We start from the raw sequence: 22,695 nt of genomic DNA on the forward strand, positions 1-22,695 counted from the left end.
CTGCCCGGGGCAGGGGGTCGGACCTGATGATGTTTAGGTCCCTTCCAACTCTAAGTACTATGATACTAAATGTCCAGATCTGGTCATCTACACCAGTGGTTCTCAACCTTTTGTGCCCTACGTCCCACCAATCATTGGTCTCCAAAACCCTGGTTCCTACCATGATAAATGACGAGCGAGCGGAGTGGGGGTGGGGGGTCCCCTGGCAGCCAATCGATGAGGTCCTGCTTCCCTCCCCTGGGGTTCCTGCCACCCGATGGGCACAACTTGGCATGGCTGGCAGCAGTGGGGATCTTGCCCCACTGCCCTGGCGACACGGGGCAGTGCAGGGTGAGCGGTGCTGAGACGGTCCCGAGAAGATCCCCGCGTGACTCCTCCACTCCCTGCACCACCTCAGAGAACAGCACCGCAGACAACTCCCTTGTAGGGAACAGCTGCTTCCCAGCCTCCCTCCCCTGTGACCTGGTGCTGCAGGGAGCGGAGGAACCTCGAGGGAACTTCTCACTGCCGCTCGCCCCGTGCTGCCCTGGTGAAGTGCCTCCTGTGCCCAGGGCTGCATGGCTGTGAGTGGGGCTGTGCCCCTCAGAGAGCGGCAGGGCAAGCACCCACTGTTCCCTGATACTCTGCTTCCCTCCCTTGGGTGCCTCTGCAGCCCAGCAGCCGCGACTGGGCACAGCTGGGAAGAGCAGGGCTGCAACAGATCTGAACCTATCTTTCTAGTTTCTTTGCACAGAACTCTAACCACCAAATCTTAGATCGAGTACTAGTCAAGACCTTTTGCAGCATTTCTTTTGAAATGGAGTCACTGCTCCTTGCATTTAATATAGTCATTAGAAAAAAAAAAGGGTCGGAGGACAGTGCAGGGGGAAGCTTCTACCTTGCTGGGAGCACAGGCCCTAACTAGAACTCAAGGGCCCCTCTTTTCCAGGCCTGCAGTCACTTCATTGAAACACATACCTTTTGTTACTCTTGGCCTCATATATTTTCTACATACCTTTCTATCATTGTTGTCCAGGATGACAACTCCAACAGGAGAGCCATATAATGGCCTAAAAGAAGGCTGTTCAACTGGTGGCCCATGGGCTGCATGTAACCCACAAGGGTTTGCCCAGCTCCTGCCCAGCTGGGTCTCCTCCTATCGCTCTGGCTGTAACAGAAGACAGAGTCTCCAGGTTCGCCCTGTGGTGGGGCAGTGCAGTGTGGTATGGCTGGGGGAGCTGAGCATGCGCCTGAGCACACAGTACAGTAACAGACAGGGAGTAAATTGGGGACCACATGGTGTAGTGGTGGGATGAGGGGGAGAAGGGGTATCGCTTTCCATATGCAGTGCAGCTCAAGAGCTTGCCTGAGGGTATGCATCCCCTGCTGGTGTGGCCCATAGGGCATTAAGGCCCAACCCACTTAAAAGTTGGGCGGCCCTAGCCTAGAAAATGGGTGGTTAGAGGAGTGTGTTAGGAAGTCAGAAGAACTCAGGTTCAAGCTCCCTCTGGGTGAAGAGAGTTTAGAATACAGGTGTTCTACCTTCTAAGAATGCTCTAGTCCTTTGGTGCTCAACCCTTTTGCCCGGTGGACCAGATGGGCAGTGCCCAGTCTGTCAGTAGCCTGGATTGGGCCTGATCCAGCATCCACAGCAGGTGGAACAGGCCCCTTCTGGCTGCACGGAGGAGGGGGGTGGCTACGTGGTCCCAACCTGACCCTGCATAGGTGGGGGGAGGCAGTGTGGCCTGGATCTGATAAAGCTGTGGGGATGGGGAGGAGAAGGGGACATGGCCTGGCCCTGATCCAGCTGTGGGGAGGGGACATGGCCTGGTCCTGATCCAGCTGCAGGAAGTAGGTGGGAGGGTCAGCAGCGGGGCTCCAACTCACCATGTGGGACTTGGAGTTTTGGAATTTGGCAGGGGGAAGGGTGGTCAACTAGTGGGGTAATCCTTTAGGCCAGATACGATGGCTCTGTAGGCTGGAAGTTGAGCACCACTCTTCTAGTTACTCAGCTATTGGAGGAAAAGCTAGGAAGTCTCTCTCTTGGCCACTCTCCTTTCCTGATTTTAACTTTGGTTGTCATGGGTTTTAGTCAACTACATTTTTAGGTGTCTAAGGCCACTGCATGTCCAGAAAGGACATGCCTATGTGTCACATGTAGGCTGGTCATGTGCAGATGACTATGCATACAGATTATGCAGCCAGGAACAGAAATTAGATGTAGGTGTAAGTGACATCTTTGGCAATGACATGGCCAGAACTACCACACAGGCTGCATACAACCCTCCATAAAATTTTTGTGGAGGCAGAAAATGTGAGCAAACAGACATCTCTTCTCCTTTTTGTGCCCCAAGTGCTCCCAAATGGTGACACAATGATTCCCAGTAACAGTCTCTGCCACCTTTTCATGGTGGAGATCTATTTATTTATGGTGTGATAATACAGGCAGCCCAGGGCTGACCATGCTCTCCAGGTACTCTGGGAAGAAGCACGGTCAGCCCTGGGCTGCCTGTATTATCACACCATAAATAAATAGATCTCCACCATGAAAAGGTGGCAGAGACTGTTACTGGGAATCATTGTATCACCATTTGGGAGCACTTGGGGCACAAAAAGGAGAAGAGATGTCTGTTTGCTCACATTTTCTGCCTCCACAAAAATTTTATGGAGGGCTGTATGCAGCCTGTGTGGTAGTTCTGGCCATGTCATTGCCAAAGATGTCACTTACACCTACATCTGATTTCTGTTCCTGGCTGCATAATCTGTATGCATAGTCATCTGCACATGACCAGCCTACATGTGGCACAATCTTGCAAAACAAGGCCCCACGTGCCTGGTACCAACCTGGGGGTGTCCTGGAGAATGCCATGTTTCCCACTTGACACTTGGAGACTCACACCACACAAATTTTCTTGTAGGTTATGCATTTCATGCTGCAGAGCAGACGAACGCCATGGGGCTTGGCACAGCTGATAGGACTGATTGACAGAGGCAGATGCTGCCCAGCGCCGATGTCCTGGGAGTAGAGGGGCATGATCCTGAAGGACAATGGCCCCAGACAATGTCTGTCTCCAGCAATTAAGTGGATCAGCTGTGCTGGGACACATGCAGTGCTAGCACAGCTGATCGTGCCACAAAAAGCTATGTCTATTTGTAGCCATAGATGACCCAATTTGGATACTGGATGGCCAGGAAGAGAACAGAATGCCACCCTAAGTAACCAACAGATGACAGCCCCCACCATGGCAGCTTGTATAAATTTTCTTAGTTTATTTTTTTTCTATTGATCCTTACCAGGAAACATTCAATATCATTAATGATGACATAATGAATTAGTAAACATTCCTGGCCTAAGACAATATAATGAACATTTCTTGCAGGTCTGTCATCACTTCATGGTACGAAACTTTTCAGAGTTCAATGGAATAATCAATCTTAAAGGAAATAGGAGAATATTTCTTTTTCCTGGAAACTTATCTGAGACTTTAGAATGCCCTTCTCAAGAAAGTAGGAGGAACTTCTGAGGTCATTGCTAAAGTCAGTCTTTAGCTTTGTTTGCTAAAACACTTAGGAAAAAAAAGAAAGAAAGCTCACATGCACACCCAAATGGAAAAAAAAAACACCCAGTAAAAAACCTAAATTCTAGGAACCTTTTGTGAAGATGGGGAAATCTAGGTTACTTGTTGGACTCGTATTGGTCTGTCTACACTTTTTCTCACCAGTTCAATTTAAATTTAATGAGTTCAGAGATTTATTTCAGTCCAGCAGATTCTGAATGCATATAAAATGGGCAACACTTTTACTTCGTATGCCTAAATGGCAGTTTTCCAGCCAAATAATAGCTGTTTTTGGCACTTACAGGTTATGATTAGGTTTGGCAGAATTCAATTTTATTTTTTTTTATAATTTCCACAGCTAAAGTCAATGCTTCTATTTAACCCTTTCTTTAGACTTTTATCTATTTAAATTTCAGGACTGCATGAAATTAGGGGTGTAGGGGGCAGATAGTTTAATAATAACAGTATACTGTTAAAAACTTTATAAAATCACATTAAAATATATAAAAATAAATATTCAGAAATCAGTACAGCATAACCATTTTAAATCATTCTGTTCATTCACCAGGAAGGAGCTGGGCAGGTAGGGACCAGAAGAAGAGGGCAATGGCACTCTGGAGCTCTGGGAATACAGGGAGAGGCAGCAGTTTCCCAGCCTAGGATGGGAAGTAGCTCCCTGCTCCTGCTTACGGGATAAGAGCCCCCAGGTGGGCACCAGCAAGGGGTGGCCCAGCCCCTTAATGGCCATGGCCTCCTGTCCCTCCATGCAGCACAGGGGTATTGACTGGGTCCCAGGGGCACCGCTATGCGCCCTGCCCTGAGCACACAGAGGCTAGGCTAGGCAGGAGCTCTGGGAACACAGGGAGAGGCAGCATAATCAGAGCAGGGTGTGCAGGGGTGCCCCGGGACCCAGCTGCTGCCCCCATGCTGCAAGGAGGGGTGGAAGTCCACAGCCATCAAGGAAACAGGTCACCCCTGTGCTGGTGCCCGCCAGGCAGGGCTTGCCCTCTAAGGGGTTGTAGGGAGTGGGGATCTGTTTCCCACCCCAGGCTGGGAGGCCACTGCCTCTCTTCGTGTTCCCAGCGCTGCTCCCCAGCCTGGTTCCTGTGTGATCAGGGCAGGGGCAAAACTCCCAGCAAGACCCAATCACACAGGGGGCTGTCCTGGACTCACTGGGAGTCTGGTGTCCAATCCCCGGCTGGGATCTGGGCAGGGTGAGCAGCCAGCAGCACCAGGCTCCCACCTGCCAACAGCCCTGCCCCTCCAGTCCTCCATCCCAGCACAGCCCCCAGCTCCTTCAGTGGCTGCTTGAGCTGCTGCTGAAGGAGCAGTGTGCAAATTACACAGCTGGGGCTCCCCCCACCACACTTCAAGTAGCTGCTATGCACATGCAGATGTATGTGTGCGTGCAACAGAAATATTTTTTTGTCTGTCTGTGAGTGACAGGTGAAGTGGATGTTTAGCGATAGAAATTGATTCATGTCAAGCCTAGTTATAATTCTACTACACTGTGGATCCTAAACATGTGCATACACAAACTTAATGTGCTCAACACATTACACCTTGGCTGGGCAGATATATAGATTTGTATGCATGCCCACTGGGGAGTTATAAGTGCATGTAGGTCACAGATATGGAATTGGACAAAAGCCCATTGCTAACAGGTATTAGTTGTCAGAAGAACATGGTCCTTCCATGTTATAGCTAAAATAGTTGGAGCATTCACCCAGGGGGAAGGAGCTCTAGCTTCCAGGTCCCACTTACCTACATGTGGTTTGAACTTTTGTCACTCTATCTTCCCATCTCAGTGCTCTAAGCACCACACCACAGATTAGACACTATTCATAGCCCTCTCCAGCAGTTCTCCTGAAGCTAAGCCACTGCACCCTGCACTTAATCATCAGTTAAAATGGACAGAAAGCAGGGTCTGTGCTGGGGAAGTTTCTGCCTGACTGGGGACAAGGGTCCAGGCTAGAGCCCAGTGTTGGCTCCCAAGAACCATCTCACTGAGCTAGACACCCTCCAGTATGTTCTCTTCCTCCTGACCCCTCTCTTGGTTGCTCAGGGCAGAAAGACAACTTCAAAAGGAGCATTTATGGGTGCTGACAGAAGTGGAACCTGCCCCTGCCCCCCCACCAATCAGCACTTTACTGGCCAGCTTCTTTTATAATCATTCTTTTTTCTTAAACGATGATAGCAAGAATCAAACACATATACGCAATTTTACAATGTTTTATCTGAGCACTTTCTTTAAAGTGTATTTCCGTGAAGTCTTATATTGAGAATTTCTTATAGCTTTGAGACACCAGGTTATTATAATGCCAAACCTCAAATGAATACTATGGAAACATAGCCTGTAACTAAAAATTTTAGAAACAAAATCAATTAAACTTCACTTACCATAGACCATAAAACTGAATTCTGTTATCACATGTCTATCATTATGCATATAGATAACGCTGCAGGTGTAACTCCCAGAGTCACTTGCATGAATGTTATAGACCTCCAAGTTGCCTTCATCAGTTAAAAGAAATCTTTGCGATTCTGGAAATAAGTGTTAAACACATCATTTTAAACTATTATTTTTATCCAATTATAAATGTATTAACAATCCTAGAAGTAGGGATCAGAACCTTGGGCACGACCATTCCCAAATGAAAACTCTACCCTCAAGGCTACCAAGTCAAGTGACACCTTGCTTCAGAGGTGGAGAAAATACAGCGCATGAGTCATATCTGGCCCACCAATTGATCCTATCCAGCCCACTAGGTGCTGTCTTCAGAGGGCTGTGCTTCATGCCACTCTGCCACAGCTGGGTCTGAGCCAGGCAGCACCCCCCCCCCCTCCATGTGACCCATCCATCCCCACATCCATCCCTCTGCTCAGCTTCCTGTTGGCACTGTGACTGCATAGTCCTGGCACCACAGCCACCAGCAGCCAGGACCACATGGGACAGGGTGCAATGCAGTGCAGTTAGTAGCTGTCCCACTCACCCATTCACCTTCCACGAGAAGACACTACCACTGCAGGGCCACTAGGAGGTGAATCTGAGCTGATTGCAGTTGGGGGTTTGCCTGGGGCAGCCACTGCTGACTTGCCTGGTGCAGCGCGGCGACAGTGGCTCATCACAATGGGCAGGACAGCTACTCAGGCACCCCAGGTGGCACCCCATCCTAATGCAGGCCCAGGTGCTGGTAGCTATGGTGCCAAGATTGTGCAGCACCAACAGGAAGCCAGGCAGGGAGGAAAGGGGGGATGGATGTAGGGGAATGGGGGAATCTGCACTCTGCTCAGCCTGGCCCTCATTGCAGCACAGTGGAGTGGCATGGGGTGTAGTCCTCCCTCCTCAGGCTCCCAGCTGGCAGGCCAGATAGGATCAGCTGGCATCTCCCCACCCCCTTCAGCCCTGAACAGCTCACCAAAACTCACTAAGTGGCCCTCCAGCCCAAATAACTGATAAAAAGGAAAATTAACATTATCAGCTATTGGCTTTTTTGGCTGGTGTAGCCAATAATATATCAATAAATATAATACACCTTCTGGCTGGGGCCCCTGGATGCTGCATGCATGTACTCAGTCACATGCATGCTCTGATCACGAATGCAGTCAGGCAGCGTGGAGAGCAGCACCCTGCAGATAAGTCTGTGGAGTGAAAGAGGCGTGGAGGAGGAAAGGGGCATGGGGAGCAGGCGTAGGTCAAGGCCCCTAGGATGAGGGAGGGAGTGGGGCAGGGGTTGGGGCTGGGGCAGGGCGGTGAATGGGACCCAGAGGCCAGGGCAGGGAACGGGACCGAGCTGTGGGCAGTTTGTCCAAGGAATCAGTGTCCCAGAGCTTAAAAATGATGGTGGGGCCACTCAAACTAAAGCTCATTGAATGAACTTTCACTGAAGTGCCACTGACACCATTTTTAAGCACCAGGACACTTGTAACTGGAGCAGAGCTGAGAAGAGTGAGGGTGGAGGCAGGCTGCCCACTGTGGGTTCAGAGCTCTTTGCCCTGCTGCCTTTGCCCTGGGAGCTGTGGGATGGCTGTGCTACTTCCACTCCCCATCCAGCAGTGGAAGACACAACTCACCGCTGCCACTGCTGCTAGATGGCCAGGGGAAGCAGCACAGCCATGGCTCCCAGGGCAAAGGCAGCAGGATGAAGAGTCCCAAGCCCAGCGGCCAGCCTGTCTCTGCCCTCGCCCTGCTCAGCTCCACTCCAGTTAATAGTGTCCCAGCACTTAAAAATGGTGGCAGCAGCACTTTCATAGATTCATAGGTTGTAAGGCCGGAATGGACCTTGGAAGATCATCAAGTCCAGCCCCCTGCCCCAAGCAGAAAGATAACCGGGGGGTCAGGTGACCCCAGCAAGGTGACTGTCTAGTCTCCTTTTGAAGACTTCCAGGGTAGGTGATTCCACCACCTCTGGAGGGAGCTTACTCCACAGTCTGGACACCCTGACTGTGAAGTTGTTTTTTCCTAATGTTGAGCCTGAATTGATTTTCCAGGAGTTTGTGGCCATTACTCCTGTTTTTCCCCTCCGGTGCCCTAGTGAACGGTTGCTCACCAAGCCCTTGATGTACTCCCCTAGTGTGGCAGTAAGCTGCTACCAGGTCCCCTATCAGCCTTTTTTTCCTCAGGCTGAAGAGTCTCAGATCCTTCAGCCTTTCCTCGTATGGCTTGTTTTAAGACTCTGATCTTACGAGTGGCTCTTCTTTGGACTCTCAAGCTTGTCCATGTCATTGTTAAAGTGCGGTGCCCAGAACTGGATGCAGTACTCCAGCTGTGGTCTCACCAGCGCTGAGTAGAGCGGAAGAATCACCTCCTTGGTTTTGCTGGAGATGCATCGATTGTTGCATGCCAGAGTATTATTTGCCCTACTGGCTACAGCATCACACTGTCAGCTCATATTCATACTGTGGTCTATTATTACCCCCAGGTCCCTTTCATTCGTGGTGCTAGTCAGTTTGGTGCCGCCAAGCCTGTAGGTGTGTTGGGGGTTGCTTGTCCTGAGGTGGAGCACACTACATTTTTCGACGTTGAACTACATTAGATTCCAATCCACCCAACTTGTTAGCCTGTCTAGGTCTGCCTGTATCTGTTGCTTATCTTCAAGTGTGACCATGCTCCCCCATAACTTGGTGTCATCCATGAACTTGGCCAGTGAGCTCTTCACCCCCACCTCCAAATTGTTAATAAAGATGTTGAAAAGTACTGGTCCAAGCACAGAGTCCCTGCAGGACACCACTGCCCACTTGTCAGGATGAGAGAGATCAATTCACTATGACTCTCTGGGTCCTATCCTGCAGCCAGTTTCTCAGCCACTTGAGTGTCTTGGAGTTAAGCCCACAATCCTCCAATTTTCTCACAAGGTCATTGTGGGATACTAGATCAAAGGCCTTTTGGAAGTCTAGGTATACAATATCAACCTGCTCTCTTGTGTCCAGGTGGCAAGTTATCTGGTCATAGAAGGAGATGAGGTTGGTAAGGCAAGACCTGTCTGCAACAAAGCCATGCTGGCTGTCATTCAGAATCTTACCTTCTTCAAGCTTATCGCAGATAGACTCCTGGATGAACTTTTCTACAATTTTCCCTAAGATAGAAGTTAGGCTGATTGGCCTATAACTACCTGGGTCCTCCCTCCTGCCCTTGTGGATGGACAAACATTGGCCCTCTTCCAGTCCTCAGGGACTTCTCCAGAGCACCATGAGTTGTGGAAGAGGTTTGCTAGGGGTTCCGCAATGACTTCAGCCAGCTCCTTCAGCTCTCTCAGATGATGATCATCCAGTCCCGCTGATTTGTATACATCCAATTTTATTAATTGTTCATACAACAATTCTATGGCAATAGTAGGAAGGTGATTATTCCTACCATGTTTATCCCCTATTCTACCTGGCATGGTTTTCCCCTTGGTCTGGTGAAAGACTGAGGCGAAGTAGTCATTCAGGAGTTCAGCTTTTTCTTGGGTACTGGTAACCTGCTCTCCTGAGTTGTTGAGTAATGGCCCCAGACTCCCATTTGTTTTCTGTCTGTTCCCTATGAACCTAAAGAAGGACTTCTTGTTGTTCTTGATTCCCATTGCTAATCTAAGTTTAGTCGCTGCCTAAACCTGTCTTATCTGTTCCCTGCAAATGCAGGCCATCATGGAATAGTCCCCCTTGGGACCTGCCCTAAGCTTCCATTGTTTGTAAGCCTCTTTCTTCTTTCTTAAGAGAACCGTGATTTCTCTGTTTAGCCAAGAGGGCTTCCCAGCCCTTCTGTTACCTTTTCTCCACTTGGGAATGGACATGCTTCATGCTTCAAGGATCACGTCCTTAAGGAACAACAATTCTTTGTGCACACTGTTTGCCTTTGGTCCCTGGTCCCACAGCACTTGTGCTACTAGTGACCTAAGGTTATTGAAATTTGCATTTTTGAAATCCAAGACTTCAATCCTGCTATCTGATTTGTCTGCCTTATGTCAGACAGTGAACATGATGGTTTCATGATCACTGTTGTCCAGACTTTCCTCTATATTTAAGTTGGTCACAAGGTCACCTTCTTTGGCAAAGACCAAGTCTAGCAGAGCATCACCTCTGGCTGGCCCACGTACCTCCTGTGTCAGGAAAAGCTCCTTGACACAGATCATTTTAATGAGCACTCCTGCTGCCATTTTTAAGCACCAGAATGCTGATCCCTGAACGAGTCACCTGTGACTCCATCCCGCTACCCTGCCCCTCTCCTTCCCTTGCCCTAGGGGCCTCGATCTACCCCCCACATGCCCCTTCCCCTACACAGACTTACCTTCAGGGTGCTGCTCTCCGTGTTGCTCAGCTGCATTCCTGTAAATTGGTTATCAGATTGGTATTAGTCATTTACTCACCTGGCATATTGGCTAGTGGTATCGGCCAAGAAAATCTTTATCTGTGCACCCCTAGCTATGACCAAAGGTAGTCACAGTTTGTGATGCCTTTAAAGGGGAGGATACCTCTTTGCATGCCTTGGGAATTCCTCTGCAGGGGATTACTGAAGTGTGCATATCTCACTATCACACCCCATCTCATGCAAACCCCCATGGGAAGATGCCCTGCTTCAGATGTGTACCCCCCTGGGGCCATTGTCCTGCAGGACTGGGCCCCTGAAGCCCCAGAAGTGGCAGGGGCTTGACCCTGCAGGACAACAGCCCTATGTGACACCTGTAAACACAAGTGAAGCAGATCAGCTGTGCCAGGACACAAGGAAGACTTTTAGCTTTGAGAGGTCCCTAAAGCCCTTCCTCATGTTTTATCCCAGGACTACAAATATTGTAGCTTAAATCCTTTACCATCCCTCTATAATGGAGAAGATTCTTAGCCTTTGGCAGGCCCAAAGCCTACCTATCCTAGATTTAGGGTTAGAATAGAAGGTCCTCTCACACCTGTGGGCTGACTAGCTATCGTACACAGTTCTGTTATGGTCCATGTCACACAGGAAGAAGGCAATCTTTTCAGTTGTTTTTGTTTTCTTGTCATTCTCTTGTTTTTAAGTTTGTTGTTTGTTTGTTTTTAATTGTAAGCAGCCCCGAATCTTTTCTAGGATGTGTGGCACATAAATCAAATTGGATAAATAATCTACCCAATGCTTTACAAGCTTCTAGCTATGATTGTTCATTGCCTTCTTGTCTTGTCTCCCAGTTCCTGAATGTCTGTCTTGTCTCTAGTTCCTGACTTTGGAGATTCTGTCTCCAACTTGTGAACTAGGCAGTATCCATATCACATTTTCCTTGCACACTGCCTTCTGATAAGCTAGCTCAGAAGTTATCCATGTGTTCTCACCATCATTAAGCAGATCAATCCATTCACTTTAAAACTGGGTTCACCACAGCATATGAAAATACACTCAGTGTTCTGTATGTCCCTTTCAAAGCCCTATGACACCAACTAATGTCTTGGCCATTTGATGCTACTGCCATCCTGCCTGTTATCCATGACCATGAGGAATTCCAGGTGCAAGAAGTCCTGGACACTAAGGGCTTACCTATAACATGGCAGCAGCATATCTTAGAATGGGGAGAAACTGGGGTGTAACAGGAAGCCAGAAGGCTCCTGTTTCTTTAGGAGGAAAGAGAACCAGGCTGAGCTGAATTAGGCAGGACTGGCAGCTAAGAAACAAGGTTTCTACTAACGAAATGTCTGCTGGCAGCTATCCCAGAGTGCAAGGCACAGGGACAAGACAACTATGGGAAGGTAACTGACCCTGGGCAGAGCAATTTAAGGCAACAAGGGCAGGAAGGGAGTCAGTCTAGAAACAAGGGGCTCCAGACCTCAGCTCTAGCAGGGAAAGCAAGCATGTAATCAGGCACAGAAAGGGAAACTTCTGTGAGTACCTAGAGAATCACATGACTGTATGGGGTGGGGCTTGCAAGACTCTTAAAGCCTGTGCCTGAGAGCAAGCAGGCAGTCTGACTCAGTAAGCCCCAGAGTTAAGAGCTCCTGCCCTGGAAAGCTGAAGGGGGAGACTTTGCTGATCCCTGGAATACCTGACAATGTCAGTAAGATACTAAACGTTTGCTGCAGTGGGGGAAGGACCCAAGGCAAGGGAAAGCTGAGCAAACAGAGGGTTGGCTGGGAGTTTTGATTGAGCTAGCTGGCTTATGTGCTTATGTTTGAGTTGAACCAGTGGTTTGAGTGGGATTGTGAGGGGTGGTTTTGGAAGTCCCACTAGAGCCTAAGAGGAGTCAGGCTCAAGACACAGCTAGAGGCCTGGGATCAAGGTCAGAGCCCAGAGAAGGGCAGAGCTTGGGGCCTGGGGCCCAGCACTTGAGAAGGCAGAGCTTGGGGTTAGGGGGCCCAGAGCTCATAGCAGGGTAGAGATAGGGTCAGGGGGCTCAGAATCAAGGTAATCAAGAGCTGGGCTAGAAAGCCCAGATAGAGAAAAGGGATGGAGTCTGAGAAGACCAAGGGCCCAACAAGGGAATGGTGGTACAGTAACATCTGTGAGGCATTGGCGTGGTGTAAAGGGTGATTGGAGCCATGTAACTAGCCCTTCAGGCTACAGGTGCCCTGGAGCATGGACAGGCCAAGGAGGCCCATCTTGCTTGAGGATGGTATTTGGAGGCTAGCAGGTTTCAGAAAGGGGATCTGCTAGCAGACTGTAGGGTCTTACTTTAGGACTGTTAGGCAGCTACCCTTTTAAAAAAACCAATCAACTACATCAAGGCATGGCAGAAAATGTTCAAGGGAGGGTACCTTAGAGCCAGAGCTGGGCAGTTGCCATTTGGCCACCAAGAGATGTCAGGGTGCCCTATGGTCCAATCCTGTTACATAGGGGCATGGGAAAACAAGGGGTACTAAACTATTCTTGCTCTGATTCCACGATAGGGATAGATATAGGGCCTAGTCCAAGGTAACAGAGCAAGTCCACATAAAAGTTTGAACTATCATTCAGGCGTCTAGATTTTCAATCCATTATACTATCCATTGGACCTCTGATCTGGAAGAATGTGCCTAGTAAGTTAACAGAGCAAGAATTTCTAATGCTTTTAAATCTACTACAGTTTTGAGTATTGCAACATTTATTCAAAGTTTAAGAAAATTAGACCTAAGTTAAAGCAAGAGGTTAAAACAAAAAGTGAAAAAAAATGTTGAGTTTTTTGGATCTCCCCAAAATTTTTCTTCTGTCAGTCCTAGTTATCTTGGTATTTGATCAAGTAACTGAATCTTCAAATACAAGCAGAATACATTAATAATCTTTCTCAACAAAGCTTGCAAATAGCTTGTACAGTGCAAATCTTTGAATTTTCAGGAGTAAAATTTGATGTAATTTCTAAATTTTATTAGTTTGTTTATAGCATTGATTTTCACATATAACACACATATATATTTTTTAAAGCCTGGGGAAGATTATTATTTAATCTGAGTGAAGGGAAGAACAACATTTTTAGTTTTTTGTCCAAAAGCTTATATAACATCTTTCCCAGCTATACAGTTGGTCCAGTAAAAGGTATCGCCAAACAAAACTTGCTTTCTGCAAAGCTGATAAATGACATTGCCTTCTATCCACAGCAGACCTTTCACTTCACTCAGAGTTCTGAAGGGAGAACAGTTCCAGATACTCCTTATCCCTTCCCCTGCTGGGAAAAACACTTCTCAAGGTTCCCTTCACAGATATTTTCACAAATTTATTGGTGGATTAAAAGAGTTGGGCATTTTATTGCCCAAACCTTTCTTTCTTCTTGAATTCAACAATAATCCTCATGGCTCTCTCTAAAAGGTAGATTTCCCAGTAGAAAGTGGCTTTGTGCAAAAAGCTACAGTCTTGAGTTACTTGAAGGTTTAGGTCAAACTTATTGTCACATAAGGACAAGAGATCATCCATTTTCCCTGGCTTAATTCACAAACAAAACAGGGACTCTCTGAAAAGGGCTAAAATAATACAAGAGGCATTGCATAAATGGGGAGATGCATAGTGTATACTCAGTTCTGAATGAGATGACTATCTCTAATATTTTAGGGGTATGTTTTCTGCTACTCTGGATTTACCCTGGCATAAGAGATCTAAATCTGATCTGCAGTAAATTTATCTGTTGAATTTATCACTCCCTGAGAGAGAATGGTACACAGCATTTAGGATCTGTATAATTTCCTTCTATACATCCTCTTCCTCTTCTCTGCTTATCTTTCCTTTCATCTCTCTCTTTCCTTATTCCTCTCCTTTCTTTCCCTTTACCCACATCAATTTTTCATTATTTCATTTTGTTTTCTCTTTCACTTGTTCTTTTATGTCCTTCTTTTTCCTACCTTTGAATATAAGACAACTTACCAGTAATTCGATTCTATATGGGGAAAATTTATAAATTTGTCTTATCAAATAATTCAACCTTAGAACCGTAGCAGATATGCAGCTCAAACTGCTTATATTGCTCAGTACTTAAATTATTATTCTTCTGAATGTATTATATTCATTATAATCCATTTATGCTTCCCTGCAAATGCAGTGAACTTATTCACACTACCCTTTCCCTTCTGCCTACTTTATTATCGTTTAACTCAATGCAAAAGTCAAGCTACAATGTGTAATTAGCTGCCCATAATAAAAATATCATTACCTTTGGTTATCAATCCCATGGGACCAATCCACTGATACTTTGGATCAATGATTCTCTGCATTAACAACTTTTTTGTCAAACATTTGAGAATCAAGTCTTTGGAATTAATAAGAACATAGACTGAAACTGAACCAGAAAAAAATATATAATTAGATACAAGAATATATACATTGTCATCAAAATGAATATAGAGACAAGGACTGGCCCTACTGTCTAGTGGTGAAGAAATCAGTACTTTGGCAGGTGCCTAGATGCCAGCCCTATTACATTTTGGATATGAACAAAGAGGACTTTGATTTATAATGCCATTCTGGCACACAATAGAGGCAAATTTCATTATTAAGAAAATAAGTAGCATAATCATCTTGTGCTAATAAATAAGAATTTTGGGGGATGAGAAAGAAACAAGTCTAATTAATTAATAATAATTACGAAGTGTTAGAACAGTTACGAATGTTAGGAAAGTTTGTCAAGGTATAGTTAGCTTACCAGTTGACCCTTCTAGTCCAAGTACTTCAACGGATGTTTTTGGAGTATCTGGAATAGATGCAACATCCCCAGTTTCAGAGAAGGCCTGATCGTCATGCATTCGTTGTGAATTTTCTTGCAGCAAATGTGCAACTCCTTCCTCCCCATGTGGAGTCTTATCAAAAAAGTGAGGCCTTTTTGCTAGATCAGTATAAAAGAAATGCATGTGTTTCAATACAGGAAATAAATTATTTAAATGACAGTTTAATCAATTAAAAATAATTAAAAGCAGTTCTACTCTAAAATACTGAATGGTCTGTTACAGGGGTTTTCATCCTTTTTTAACAAGTGTACCCCTTTTCTCTCAAAGTTCCAGGTCATGTACACCACCTTTATTTTTATTTTTTTGTTTTTAAGGGGGCAAATCGAGACCCCCGCAGTGAGGGAGGGAGTGGGGTTGGAGCTGTACAGCCGGGGCAGAGCATGGCATGGAGCTGCAAGTGGCTCATCTGGGGGGTGCGGGGAGGAGGGGTGGCAGCTTCTGCCGGTGCACACACCCCAGGAGAGCTGTGTGCCCATGGATCTGCGCATAGGGCGAGGGTGGGCTGGCCCAGTGGTGGGGCAGGGAGTAGGGCACGGGCAGGGCACAGAACTGAGCCATGCGGGGGAGCAACTCCTGCAGCTACGGGCACCCCTGGGAGGGCAAGGGGATATGTGCCCCCAGATCTGCACAGGGGAAGGCGGACTGCAGCTGCGGGCTGGGGCCAGTGGCAGGCTGTTCCTTGCAGGGCCTGGGCCAGGTTGCGCTGGGGGTAGGTGGTGGCAGCACTGAGAAGAGACTATCGGGGGGGCTATAACAAATTTTTGGGTGGCTACAGCCTCTCCTGTAGCCCCTCCCAGCGCTGCCACTGCCTGCTGAGAGCACAGCATAGTCTCAGTCCCAATCCCAGCCCGCAGTGGCATCCCACCCTGCCCCACGCAGATCTGGGGGCACACACCCCCTATGCCCTCTTGGGGTGCTCACAGAGGCGGAAGCTGCCCCCACACAGCTCAGTCCTGCACCTGCCCTGGCTGGGCAGCCCCTGCCCCAGTCTCAGCACCAAGCCTCAATCCGCCCCTACCTCAGCCCCTTCCCTCACAACACACTTACCAGCTGGACCTGGCTACTCTCCTGGCCTTCTGTGTGCTGCATTGCATCTGTGTGCACGTATGCAGTGTGTATCAGCCACATTAGTTCTGCGTACCCCCTAGGACCTTGTTAAGTACCCCTAGGGGTATGCATACCCCCAGTTGATAACCTCTGGTCTATTACATTGAAATAGTATAATTTTATTTTTATACTGTATCTTATATTCAATTTTTTCCTTTACTATAAAACTAAAACTCAATTCAGTCTAAAGCTGGAAGCCAGAAGGAAGGATGGCAGCATAGTAAGATGGATCAGTCAGGGGTGTATTTTGCAAAACGAACGTAAGTAGTAACAAATTACAGAAAGAAGTGTGTGGCGGTGCGTGTTTGGGTGTGTGCCACTTTAAGGGCCTGAGCAGGCTATATGGCAGCCTGCAGATGACTGCAGAGCCAATCAGGTGGTCACATGACAACCAGGAGGCCACCTGATTGGAGCAGGGCTGAGCAACTGCAGTATAAGAGCAGGCACTGAGAAACAGAGCCAGAAATTGCTGCAGGGATGCTGCTGATTTAACACCACCCAACTCAAGATCTGCTGCTCCCAGAACATCTGAAAGTCAGGGTAGAACTATGGGGATGGAGGAGGTTCCTTAGGACCCAGGGGGCCTCAAGACCTGACGAAAAGGCTATGGGCCTAGGGAGAGGAAGGCCAGCCTAGGAAGGGGCTTACAGTGTGTGGGCCTACTGAGGGGCTAGGCAAGCCCCTGATTAGAACTGGTGGAACTGAGGCCAGGGGCTCAGATGAGCCCAGTAGAGTAAAGGGCTGCTGGGCATAAGATTTCTGGGGCTCTGGGCAAGCTAGATGGGAGTTGATGGCTTTATGGTGGAGCCCAAGGGGGGACTCCTGCTGAGTAAGGAGATCAGCTGCTCCTCAGACTCTTGACTGGTCAATGCAAGGGGGCCAGGGCCAATAGGGCAAGGGGCAGACCAGGGCTTTGGTGAGCTACTGGCACCCTGACTGACCTAGAGGTGGGGCCAGAGCCTAGAAGAGGCTGAAGGTCCCCTCAATAGGGGAGACATCACTACTGGAAGAGGTTAGGGGTCAGCCACCATGCAGACTGTTGATGAAGGAGACTGCAGCTCAGCCTCTTAATGGGAGGCATCCTATAAGGGGGTCTGAGAGAGAGAGGCCAGTAACTGGGTGCAGGTTATCAGACGGAGGCTGCAATAGAGTGCCGAGGAAGGACATCCAGGAGCCTGGAGGGGTGAAGTAAGACCAGGGCAGGTAGGCCTGCAGTTGATCCTGGGGAATGACTTAAAACTACACCCTGCTGGGGAGGATGGAGTGCTGGGGCTGCTGGTGGCATGGCAGTCCTCAGGAAATGCCACACCAGTGCTTCCCTAGCAAAAGGTGAGTATGGGGCTCTGTAAAGCCTCAGCCCCTGCTGCCTTATGGGTGACCATGTGGAGGGGAAAGGCCAGGGGAGCACACCCTAAGAGAAAAGCAACAGGCTTGGGCAACAACATGGAGGCCAGGAGGGCCCAAGGCCTAAAGCCTGACAGTGAAGCTTGGGAAACAATGTGGGGCCAGAAGAAGTGATAGTGGATAGTTTGGGCTACTGGCCTACTGTGGCCCAGCCATGGGGCTGGGGGAGTAATAGTGTTAGAAATGGAATATTGCTAGAAATGGAGTATTGTTAGAAATGCACAGCTTGCATCTTGCGCCTGATGAGAAAGAAACACTGCCAAGGACTTTTTTCCTTGCCCAGCCTTGCCACAGCTCTTCTTATACTAAATCGTAGACTCTCCCCCAGCTTCTCCCTAGCCTTTCTCATGCAGATTACAGAAGCTGGAATTCAACTGACTGTGTCCTTGAAAGGGGGGGGTTTAAACTCTTGGTGACCTATAGTACCCTCTGAGCATGCTTAATTAGCTGATGCATATTTACCTCTCTGCCCTGCATACTTAAGTAGTTAATTATAATATACATGCGATGGATTTAGTGATGTAACCACATGTATGCTTGTATGAAACGGAAATGAGCTGTAAGAGTTCCTGTTTCTGCACACGTGCCCAGGAGGAAAACGATAAATACAGCCTGCAAAATTCCTTGGTGGGTTCAGAGTAATCTGAGTTTTTGACTCTGCTCTGACCCTATTTGCAAATACACCTTTTGTGCCATCTAATGTATGTGTGTCTGTGATACTTTGCGAGCCTCCAAGAAACAGACCGCTTGCATCAAATCTGGTGAGCCAGCCAGGAGTTTTCTTGGACTACCCCGGAATTCAGTGACAATATCGTCTCTGCCACCACGGGGAGTGCACACCGAGCCGCCTTTTCGGGCTCGCCCAGGGGGCTTAAGACGTGAGTCGGGATATCTGGGAAGTTAAAGGCTCCTGTGCAAAATTCTTGGTTTCTGAGGATGCCAGACACACATTCCGGCATTCTGATTGAGATCTCTGGGGTATCTGAGTGAGTATATGAATTCCCTTGCCAAATTTGGTCTGGATCCGGGAACAAAGACGCGTTCGATTTGGTTTAATACTGGGAAATTTTCAGCCTGGTATATGCGAACCGTCTGTAACTAGGATCTTTTGGTATTTGGTGTGCGTTGGATGCACTTTTGTGGGCATATGGGTGCGGGTCGCTCCCGTGTAGACAACCCGGATACGCCTTTAAGTTATATATTACAAAACTTCAGTAAATTTGGAAAGCAGGCAGATTATGGAGTGCAGATGAAAAAGGGTGATTTAATTACGTTTTGTCAACTCGAGTGGCCAACATTTGGGGTCCACTAGACCCCGAAAGGATCCTTTGTAGTAAAAGAAGTGATAGCTATCCATGAAATAGTTATGCAGAACGGATATTGGAATCAATTTCCTTATATCGATTGTTGGTTGTGGGTGGTTCAAAATCAGCCACCTTGGATTAAGAAATGCTTAGTAAAGTCTCATGTGATGGTTGTTAAAGGAAAGACTCGAGGAGGACCGCCTGTACTCCCTGAGTCTAATGAGGGGGGGAATTCTGAATTGGCTGAGTATCAGACCCGCTCTCCGGTCACCCTGTCAGGTAGCGAGGATGAATCAGACACCTCCTCGGGATCCAGTCCCTCTGCACCACCGCTCCCTCCCTTAGGGAAACCACCACCGGCGTATCAAAGCATACCTAATGATTCAGAGCGTGAGCCTCAGCCAAGTGCCCCATCTGAATCAGGGAATAAGGGCTATTATTTGCGCAAGACTGTAGAATCACAGCCAGTGCTGAATTGCCTGATGTGAGAGGTTAACGGAGAGGGGGGCAATGCAACTTTTGTCTACACCCCATTTAGTACTTCAGATTTATTTAACTGGAAGAATCAGAGCCCCTCTTTTCGTGAAGACCCTGAAAAGATGAGAGACCTGTTTCGATCTATTGGGCAAACACATCGACCCACTTGGGCTGATGTCCAGATGATGCTTCAAACCCTCCTGACCCCGGAGGAGAGGAGATTAGTGTTGGGGACGGCAGAGCGCATTGCAGCAGCCAGGGTAGAAGCGGAGGGAGCTGCTGGTTGTACCTTCCGTGATACCTGCCCTGTTGAGGAACCGAGATGGGATAATCATACTGCAGAAGGAAGAGAGCTGAGTGCAAGGTATCTGGGGATTATAGTGGAAGCAATGGGGAAAGCAGTGCCTCGGGTTACTAATCTGTCTAAATTGTATGAAGTGAGACAGGGAAGAGAAGAGGATCCCTCAGCTTTCCTCGGGAGTCTGTATGAGGCGTTCCGCAGGTTTTTGGACCTAGATCCAGAAGCCCCAGATAATCAACGCATGGTAAATCTTATGTTTATTGGTCAATCCGCTGCTGATATTCGTAAGAAGTTACAGAAAACTGAGGGAAGTGCTGGGAAACCGATTTCAGAGCTGGTGGAAATTGCATATAAGGTATATGGGAATCGTGAGCATATGCAGGAGCGCAAGGAGGATAAAAAGGCTCAGCGACAGATGGCAGCGCTGGCAGCTGCTATAACTGGAGGTAACCCTGGAAAGGCTGGGATGCAGAAAGGGAAAGGAGAAAGAGTGGGAGCAGACGTTTGTGCTTACTGCAGGGAGAAAGGACACTGGAAGAGGGAATGCCCAAAGTTAAAGGAGAAGAGAGAGGGTGAACCAAGAGGTCACCTCATGCAGGCAGAGGAAAAGGGTGAGGACACAGAATGAAGGGGACGGGGATCTAAGACCACTACCCTTCGGGTTGGAGCCCGAGAAGATCCCATGGTAACCATTAGGGTTGGTGGCAAAAACTTTGAAGCCTTGGTGGATACTGGGGCTACATTTTCAATGATTCCGGAAACCCCCCCTGTGCAGGAACTAGTGAACAGCATGTACTTGTGGAAGGGATTGAGGGAACGCAATCCCGACTCCCCGTTTGTAAGCCACTCCTCACCAAAGTGGGGGACCATTTGCTTGAGCACTCCTTTGTATATTCTCCAAGTTGCCCGGTTGCCCTACTTGGGCGGGACCTACTCACAAAATTGCAAGCTGAGATATTTTTCAGAGATGACCAGATGGTGGTCCAGCTACCTGTCAAGCAGAGCTCGAACTATCAGATAGCTCTCCTGGAGGACCGACACCCTGTAGTAAGTTCTGAAGATCACATAACAGGAGTAGAACCTTCGGTATGGGCTGATGGAACCCCTGCACGAGCTAAGTCGGTCTCCCCGGTAAGGATCATACTCAAGGATGGGCAGGGGCCTGTTCGGGTAAAGCAGTATCCACTCAGCCGAGCGGCCAGAGCTGGACTCAAGCCGTTAATAGAGAAATACAAGAGGTGCGGATGGCTAGTGGAAGGGTCCTCACCATATAATACCCCCATTCTTGGAGTGCCAAAGGCAGATGGGGTCTCATACAGACTGGTCCAAGACCTGCGAGCAGTAAATAAGAAGGTCCTTTCAGACCATCCTGTAGTCCCGAACCCACACACGATTTTGACACAAGTACCGGGGGAAGCTGAAATATTTTCAGTGCTAGATTTGAAAGATGCTTTCTTCTCCATTCCCCTTCACCGAGAGAGTCAAAAATTATTTGCTTTTGAATGGGAGGATCCAGATACTTTCCATAAAGCCCAACTCATGTGGACAGTTCTTCCACAAGGATTCATAGCAGCCCCCCATATTGTTGGACTTGCCCTTCAGAAGGACTTGGAGGAGTGGAAGGGATCACACCCCGCAGTGACTCTCCTCCAGTATGTGGATGACCTGCTAGTTGCAAGCCCAAATTTGCAGCTCTGCGAGGAAGCCACCAGGTCACCGTTAAACACTCTAGGGGAAAAAAGATATAAAGTCTCTAGAGAGAAAGCCCAAATATGTCAGCCTCAAGTTACATTTTTGGGATATAAGCTCTCAAAAGGAGTCAGAGCCCTGAGTGCAGATCGCATACAGGCAATCCAAGGTCTAACCTCACCTAAATCACCCAAGGAGCTGCGGGCATTCCTAGGGCTAACTGGGTTCTGTCGACTATGGATACCAGATTATGGTGGAAAGGCTAGACCACTGTATGACTCACAGACTAAGGAGAGTCTCACTAAATGGAAATGGACTAAAGAAATGCAGCATGCCTTTGATCTGCTTAAGGCAGCATTAACCCAGCCCCCTGCCCTGGCCATCCCAAATAGTAAAAAGCCATATCGACTGTATGTTCATGAGAATCGAGGGGTCGCATCAGGGGTGCTGACACAGCCATCAGGCCCGACCTGGAGACCCGTGGGATATTACTCAAAGGTTCTAGATCCATTTGCACTCGGGTGGCCATCCTGTCTTCGGGCTGTGGCAGCCACAGCAGTGGTTGTTGAAGAAGCCCAGAAGATAGTCATGGGTGCGGATATGGAAATACACACCCCACATGGAGTTCCCCAGATTCTAGGGACTGAGGGAGGAAAGTTTCTTAACCCCTCCAGACAATCACGGTATGAAATATTTTTGCTCTCTAATCCAGGACTTACTTTCAAACATACTACAGCCTTGAACCCTGCAACCTTCCTGCCGGAGCCAGGGAAACAGACGCATGACTGCCTTGAGGTCCTGAATCAAACCACACAGGTGCGGCCTGATCTTGCTGAGGACCCAATTGAAGACCCAGATGCTGAATACTTCGTAGATGGCTCCAGCTCTGTCTTCGATGGAAAGAGACGAACAGGATGTGCAGTGGTAACCTTGGATAAGGTAATATGGAGGGAGTCATTGCTGAGCTCATGGTCGGCACAGGCCACGGAACTCACTGCGCTCACCCGAGCATTACAGCTGGGGACAGACCAGCGGGTTAATGTATACACTGATTCTCGCTATGCTTTTTCTACGGTCCATGCGCACGGACTATTGTGAAAAGAAAGGGGTTTCATTACGGCTTCTGAGAATAAAATTGCTAACGGCCCTCAGATTATCAAGCTACTAAAGGCACTCCACCAGCCTAAAGAGGTAGCAGTCATTCATGTGCGGGCCCATGGGAAGGCTGCTGAGGAAAAGCATTAGCTTGGAAACACAA

The 22,695-nt window shown here is 48.1% G+C and overlaps 1 protein-coding gene across 1 annotated transcript in view; it reads right to left on the bottom strand.

Moving 5' to 3' along the window:
- Positions 1-22,695, bottom strand: part of LOC149864327 (uncharacterized) — a 93,671-nt gene that overhangs the window by 48,767 nt on the left and 22,209 nt on the right. The window contains exons 2-5 of the mRNA XM_090049431.1: positions 15,074-15,253; positions 14,585-14,710; positions 10,303-10,340; positions 5,937-6,080 (exon numbers count right to left, since the gene is read on the bottom strand). Coding sequence (XP_089905557.1) covers positions 6,060-6,080; positions 10,303-10,340; positions 14,585-14,710; positions 15,074-15,253 — 365 coding nt within the window. The 3' untranslated portion in view covers positions 5,937-6,059. The remainder of the gene's footprint in view (positions 1-5,936; positions 6,081-10,302; positions 10,341-14,584; positions 14,711-15,073; positions 15,254-22,695) is intronic.

The sequence above is a fragment of the Crocodylus siamensis genome, chromosome 5 (genome assembly GCF_052110815.1).
Source record: "Crocodylus siamensis isolate JL-2025a chromosome 5, ASM5211081v1, whole genome shotgun sequence".
Classification (NCBI taxonomy): Eukaryota; Metazoa; Chordata; order Crocodylia; family Crocodylidae; genus Crocodylus; species Crocodylus siamensis.